Here is a 7,673-nt window from a genome sequence, read left to right on the forward strand (position 1 = left end):
AGCATCCAACCTATCTGAGAACTCACTTTCTTTTTGTTCGAAGTTAATTTTTAACGAGTTAAATTCGGGATCTACCCTATCACGAAGTTCTGCCAAGATTGCAGAGTTACAAATTTTACTCAAAAGAGCATGGAAATGCAGTAATTCCTCTTCTAAAGTAGAGAACTTAGATCGAAAAATTAACAGTTTCTGCTTATCACTCAAAGAACCTAGGGCTACAGAAAGTTTCCCAATTTGAGTCAAAATATCCCGTCTAAGATGCCGGGCCTCTCGAACTGACTTAGCCTCATCGTTACTGGGTCCCTCCCCAGAATGGCCTGCCCGACCGCAAAGAACATCATCAGGCTTAAACTCAGTCGAGTCGACGGCGGTCGAGTCCCTGTCGCCACCGAGTGTAGACATATTAAATGTTGGGGCTAAATTTAACAAGTAAAAAGTTAAATTACACAAACACACAAATTTAAGTTATAAAAAACTTAACTGTAAACACCGTAAAAATACAAAAAAGAATTTAAATGCACGATACCGTAGCTGTACGGGTATGAAGTCCTAAAGTCCACAAAACTTGCTTGGATTCTTCCACTTGAATCTAAAAGCACAGATGGATTGTCTTTAATCTTCTTTCTTGCCAATGAATGTCAAAGTTATTTTTCTTCAGTACCAAACTGAGAAGAAATGTCTTTACTTTTCTTTGCTTCTGTAAGAGTGTAGACTACCAACCAACAAATCTTCTTTTATTATTTCTTGTACTTCTAAGTAGTTCTTCTGCACTAGCTGACAACAAACACGTCTTTTATTTTTTTTATGTGCTTCTAGTGCTTCTTGGCCTACCAGCTAACAAGAACTCGTCTTTTATTTTTCTTTGTGCTTCTAATTTCCAACTGACAACAACGTCTTTTATTTTTTATGGTCACAGCGGTAAACCATAATCTCTTCGTGGGAAAATTGTAACATAAGATTCCCGAATCCGTTCGTCTGTATGAATCGACCGAAAAAGAAACACTCCTTGAAACGTCTATTCAATAAGTGTATTCCTGTAAAATTAGCCCGCGGCTATCGAAATGGGGTGCAACGCGATACACCACTAAAAACTGTCACTACGATACAGATTACTTGGATAAAAGACGGAACTTTTGTCCAGTTAGCAAGCACTAAGTAAACAGTTAAATGTGCGGCCAACTTTCAAACAATCATTTTACGAATGACCAGAATAGATAGCAATATCTCAAACTCACATATGCAGTACTGTGACGCAATAATGAAAGACAATTATGAAGTCATTCAAACAGGTGTTTAAAGCTGATGTAATATTTCCTGTTTAAACAGGTTTCAAACTGAAACAGGCCTAAACAGGTCCAAACAGGTTTGACACAAGTCTTATGAACGATGGTGCAATTTTGGCACATTTTCTAGCAACTTCCATGACGTAATATTCAGTAGACTTGAACGGTTTTTTTATATGACATTTGATTAGGTGAACCATTGTCTGGAACACAGTGAACTGATGAATTAACCTAATTTTTCATGACTTTGCTGCTCAAGGGATGGAATGACACTTTGTTCGTTTTATTGCATTTTTTTGTATAACGTTGATAAGAGCGCAGTATCCTTCCATTTGCCAAAAAATACTGTTGGACAAACTAAAATTTTTAGCAACTGGAGCAACTTATCCAACTGGAGATTGGATAAGAACTAAATTAGAGCAAACAAGTTTTTACAGAGTTAGATTAGAATCAGAATTACCGACATTTCGCTCTAATTTATCGAATTAGACAACTTGAACTATCTAATTGTCCAAGTCTGCGCAGAGGTAAGCAAATGATAAGATTTAGGAGCGTTAATTATACAGATTCTTTAAAAGACATTTGAATTATAATTGAAATCATTGTAGGCATGGTTGTAGGCTAAGACGTTTTTTTTTTTTTTGTATTTGATTCCATAGTATACGATAAATCAAAACACAATGTACAGTAAAACTGTTGAAAAGATTACAACTAACGTTAAAAAAAGACAATGATAATAGCATCGCAGCAGCGGAGGTTGCGAAGTGACCATTCAAGGTCTTCAAGTCAAGTAGGCCAACGTTGCCTATGTTACATTTGCAAGTCTGATTGGTAATTAAGCATTTGCCTAATATGTGTCAATAATTTTCTTTTTGTACATTCTTTTAAAAGTTGTGAAGGAGGATTTGCGAATTTCAACTGGTATATTATTCCAAATTTTGCCCCAGAATATTTTATAGAGCGTTGTAGTTTAGTGGTTTAACATCGATACCGTAGTAATGTTAGTATCACTCTATTGAAACGTAGCATCTTCTTTGTAGGCTACTAACTTCATAGCCTCATATTGTTAATGGAGCAATGTGTCTATGAAAGGTAGATTTAGATAATTCACATCACAGAGCTCCTCGACTGTTGCTTTTGGCTGTCAAATAAATTTTTACCTTGGTGAAAAGAAAACAACCAAACTAGCTGTCACCAATACGTTGGCTACGTTGTGCAGAGTAAGCGATCTACTTGGTGTCAGCACAAGACTGAGTGCTGTAGACTAGTCACTCGATCGTATATTCAAAATAATGGACATTAAGTTTGGCTGAATTTTTAATCTTTACAGGCTAAAATAGTAAAGAGAAACTAGTTTCACTGCATATTAACTTGACTTAGTGACTCATTTCAACAAAAGCAATAATTTTTTCTGTCGCTTGCTTGCTGCAATGAATACACTAGGTTGAGTTCTCCATAACTACAATTTTTTGTGAAAATTTAGTGCCTGTCAGCTTATATTGGTAGTTATAAACGACTTAGGAACGAGACAATGGGTAGGTTTTGGTTCGGTACGATCTTAGGCCTGTTGTGCGTTTTAGTTTGTTTCGTCACAGCTGATGAGCGACCAGTTGTTCTTTCTTGTGGAGCAGATGGAAGAGGGGACACTGCAGCTCCGGTTGCTCGTCCTGGAAAGCGTGGGGCGGATGGGATGAAAGGAGACATTGGTCCTCCTGGACCTAAAGGAGATTCTGCTGATGTGAGTGCATTGCAGAAATCTTTGAATAACTTGAGACAGAGAATGGAAGAATTGCAAGCAAGAGTTCATTCGCTTGAAAATCGTAAGTTCAACAAAATTTTACGTGCATATGAAGCCTAAGTAGTTCTTTATTTACTACATAGGCTTTTAGAGACAAATGATTTTATTCAAATAGAATCAAAATAAAATTCCTTACAAGAAATAATTTTATATTTAATTAAAACCAAGAAAATTTCCGTAAAATTAGCCCTCTTTTCGAAAACCTTTTGAATATTTTTGATTGTGCAAAGTTTTAAGCTTGACCCATTGGTAGGCTTGCAACATTCCTCTTAAAAAACAAGTTAGCTGAGACACAAATATAATCGAATCGACTTTTTGTTATAGCTTTGGTACAGAGATAATTTTTGAATATCATAGACAGATGATTGACAGCAACTTGATAGAATTGAATTCCATAATTCAAAAACAATACATAAAATAAAAGATAACTAGCCAACATAAATTCGAACGTTTTCGGCAAAACTTTCTGCCTTGTCAGAAAAATAACTTAATTTATCTAAACAAAACAACTGATATTCGTGAAATGTTAATAAATGACTGAAATTACAATCTGCACTGAGTTAATGTATGAACACAACTGAAAAACAAACACAAAGGGTGTTAACATTCTATGATAAACTATGCAGGAGTGTGGTCACAAGACAAGATAGCGAGCGGTAACTTTTTTTGTTTGGTCATAAATACAAAGAAAAGAGAATGTCTGACAAATAACAACTATTTTAGTTTCAAGACCACTTACTGCAGGACTTCGTCAACAAAACTGCAGGCTGCTTGCCTTCCTGTAGTTAAAGTCGTTGCTCTGCAACTTGGGACATCACTTTTGCAGAAAAAAATGAAAAATACTGGGAATTGTTTTACCAATTCCGATAATAGGCTAATTTTGAAAACTGAGTTCTTAGGACTGACAGGTGCCATAACTCTCTACTGGTTTGAACCAATGAAGTTTTTTTTTTTTTTGGTTTTATTGTAATTATAAAAATGAAATTCCAACAGTTAAATTTTATTTAACATTGTGGTCTCGGCATCTGTTCAGCGCTCAGAAAGTTGTTTGTGTACGTAGGCCTACTGCATTGATAATGATTTAGTTAATGTCTGAAAATTCTAATTTGCAGCTATTCAGCACTTTCAACTTTCACCACGTGAAATTTCGTGGCCACTTTCCAAAACGTATTGTGAACGCAGGAATTTGAAACTGTGCTCTCGAGCGCAGATCTTTCCAAGGGGTGATGTTCCTGCTATCATTGGAGTCCAAAATGGCGACTTCTGGGTTCCAGTCAGGTTTGATTTTAAGTTTTTATTTTTTTTTCTCTGAACTCTGTAGCTGACCAACCTAAGGTAGCCTACTATCTCAATTATTAATACTGCTAGTAAAGCCATTGCTAATAGTTATGGTTGTAAATAAAATTAGCTATTATCACAATAATACTCATCGATAGTGAAGGTATGGGCCTATAAGCGTTTAAAAAAAAACACTTCGAAAACAATTCTAAAGAAATTTGTACCGGTAGTCAACTTTGGTTTCGTTTTTCTGCTTCGGTTTTATATAGCGTTGAGTTTGTTAGCAAATAGTTTGTCTTTTCTATTTACAAATGGGCAAAATGTTTTTGTAATGCGGAAAATTAACGTCACCCTCCTATGCGGTGCCAAGAATAAGAAGCTTGCTTTTCAGTAAAGAGATTTTGATTCAATTTCAGATTTAAATTGGTTGTTGAAAAATATTGCTCACGTCTCCACCTAGGGGCGTAATAAAGTAGTGATGCGTATGGTTGCTGAAGAAAAAGTGACTAAGAGAAGGAACTGACCAACGGTCTTCCGACTCTCGTTTCTCATGAGTGTCGATAGCTTAGAATAATGGGAGCCATGGACTACTAAAACACGGCGAAATGTGTTGCTATTAAGAAAATTTTTTAAAAGTTTTAATTGTAACAATCATAGCCATGACAAACCTGTCATTTTCCCACTTACAGAAGTATGTAAAATAAGCAATATTTGCATGTAGACATATTTTTGGCTTGTTTTGCCGGAGATTAGATATGTACGTTAAGCACAATTTATGCAATAATAATGTAAAATATGTTCCAACTGCATCCTGGAGGTAGTCTCATCATACAGTCGTTAGGTTTTTTGTATAGCAAGATCTTTCGCCAATAGCCATATTTTACTTGCAAAAATAAATTTAGCAAAAAACAAAACAAACTAAAATTTAAATTGGCACATCAAATAAACAGCTTACAACATAAAATCCACAAAAAATCTTTGATATTTTAAATGGAACATGCAATTGCACTAAAAGCGACACACCAAACGATACTATACCTCCTGGGTGTAGTTAGAAAGTCTCACATATTACATTATTATTGTGTGAACTGTGCTCAACGTACATAAATAATCTTCGGTTAAACAAGCCAAACATATGTCTATATGCAGATATTGCTTATTTTACTTACTTCTGGAAATAGAAAGATGACAGGTTTGTCATAGCTATGATTCTAACAATTCAGACTTTTAGAAATTTCCTCAAAATAGCAACAAATTTGGCCGTATTCTAGCAGGTCGTGTGGGAGCGTTATAGTTTCATCCCTGAAGCTTAGATTCAAGTAGGAGACCGCCTTTTCCTTAAATAACGATCAAATATTTGTTATAGTGATTCTCGCAACGAATGGGTTCAAGTTGGGAATAGACCCCACAGACCTGGGATACTTCACAGCAGTGTTGGAGGTCTTCCCGTATGGGGTCTTCAAACTGGGACGGAAGCTTTCAAACGCCACGTGTTTTGTTGTATCTAATTCTAAACTGAACACGTAATGATAATTTTTTGCTGCTTGAATGCAAAAACACTTATAGCTTACACCGTAGGCCTAATTGCATAAATAAACCCCTTTGAAACAAACAAGGATTAGCAGCAGATTAAAAAAGTTGTAAGTAGCATACCGGTAATAAATCTGAAAAATATTGCTTTTTCATAAACATCTATTGTTTCTATTGTATTAAAATAGCCACGTGAATCCTAAAACGTTTGAATTTGAGCTAGTAAATACAAATACAATGTTTTGTGCTGTTGAAATCACAAGTCTAAATCACTTAATGTATGTTGATTTTGTTCCTCTCAATTTGGAAAAGGTCTTCACTTTGACTTCAGGTCAGAAAGATTTTTAGTGATCCTCCTTACGCTGGTAGGCTATGTGCTTGTGAGAATAGTGATGACTGAACGTTTCCTCGTCTACAAATATTCTAACTCCAGGATTTTTCTAATTGCAGTCATTTTATTAGAAAACCCATTTATTAATTTTAATGTTTTAGGCCTAAATGTATTCTTTCTTTCCAAATACAATAAGATTTAATGCAGTATTGTTGTGTTGCAATTGCTGTCTGAGTTGCGCCGGCCCACTAGCGTAGGCCAACCCTAATCCTAACCTTTAACACACGTGTCTTATGTTTCTCGGCAGTCGATTTGTAGCAAGAATTGACAGCGATAGACACGTGTCTGAATGGCTAGCGTGTCTGAATGGCTAGCGTGTCTGAATGGCTAGCGTGGAAGCTATACCATTATGGTTAGCGAATCGCAACTGCTCGCTGTACTAGTGAGTGCTCAGCCTTGTCGACCCTCGTCGACGACGACGACGAAGACGACGACGACGAGCTTTGTGCTGATAGCCAGGAAGAACGCCCCTTTCTTCACAAGACCCGTGTCTTAGTTAGGCTAGTACTGCTAAAAATATTCTGGAAGTGAGCTAAACGGTATGCAGTCTTTCAAAAACGTTGTCAAAACAAGGCAACAAAACAATAAAATGTAAATAAAATTATTAAGAATCTTGGATCTAGGCCTTTGCTGTTTCAGAAAGATATTGAGACTCAGTACATTTTTGGCAATTTAGATTTTGTTTTACCTTAGCCATTTTGAAATAAAAATATAAAGCCTAACACCTTTTGCTTTAAAAAGTTTTTTTACAGAAATGTATTGGTTGTAAAGTAGGCTTACTTTGTTTTATGTAAAACTAACACCCTAAAAAGCTTTCTTGCTAAGGCGCTCACTTTCCAACGCAATCCTGATTCGACTCTCAGCTTAAGCTTGTTGGAAAACGCCGCTCACCTCCACTCAGCAATAAATTGGGGGGCGTAGTTGCTGAAGGAAAAGGGGCCGAGAGAAAGGAACTGGCCACCTCACTCTTCTTCGTGCCAAAAACCAAGTGTAATGAGAACCTTATTTACTCAGCCCCGATGATTGGAAAAGAGTCAAGTAAACCTTTGTTCCCTTTTACAAAAAACAGTCATTTTTCTTATCTCTTCGGACATTTAGTGGAAGAAAGATAATTCAGAACTTAAGTAAGACTTCGCACTTCTGAAATCAAAGCTTACACCGTTACCGCAAAGCACAAACCAAAATATAATGAACTTGTAGAGAAGGGAGTTGTGAACACAGAAAAAATGAAAGGATGGGACAGTATGTCCTAATACTCTCCATTTCATCAAAGTACGCTAATTTGTTTCAGCACATAACTTTTTGAAAAAAATTAGCCCGTGACTTTGTGAACGAAGAAGCTTAAATATCAAGCGGCGCTGATTAGATTCTTAGGGTGTGCGCTCAAGCAACG

General features: G+C 36.2%; 1 protein-coding gene across 1 annotated transcript; it reads left to right on the forward strand.

The window, feature by feature from the left end:
* The first annotated feature begins 2,770 nt into the window (after positions 1-2,770).
* On the forward strand, positions 2,771-6,409 carry LOC145782536 (uncharacterized). Its single transcript, XM_082594340.1, has 3 exons — positions 2,771-3,103; positions 4,194-4,359; positions 5,726-6,409. The coding sequence occupies exons 1-3, from the start codon at positions 2,815-2,817 to the stop codon at positions 5,865-5,867; spliced, it is 597 nt and encodes a 198-aa protein (XP_082450466.1). The 5' UTR covers positions 2,771-2,814; the 3' UTR covers positions 5,868-6,409.
* The last annotated feature ends 1,264 nt before the right edge of the window (positions 6,410-7,673 follow it).

This window comes from Aplidium turbinatum, chromosome 13 (genome assembly GCF_918807975.1).
Source record: "Aplidium turbinatum chromosome 13, kaAplTurb1.1, whole genome shotgun sequence".
Taxonomy (NCBI): domain Eukaryota; kingdom Metazoa; phylum Chordata; class Ascidiacea; order Aplousobranchia; family Polyclinidae; genus Aplidium; species Aplidium turbinatum.

Excerpts from the sequence above, each read along its gene's own strand:
- LOC145782536 (XM_082594340.1), top strand. The coding sequence starts at position 2,815 with ATGGGTAGGTTTTGGTTCGGTACGATCTTAGGCCTGTTGTGCGTTTTA. Across the intron at positions 3,104-4,193 it reads AGTTCATTCGCTTGAAAATC|CTATTCAGCACTTTCAACTT; the intron begins GTAAGTTCAACA and ends TCTAATTTGCAG. Across the intron at positions 4,360-5,725 it reads GACTTCTGGGTTCCAGTCAG|TGATTCTCGCAACGAATGGG; the intron begins GTTTGATTTTAA and ends TATTTGTTATAG.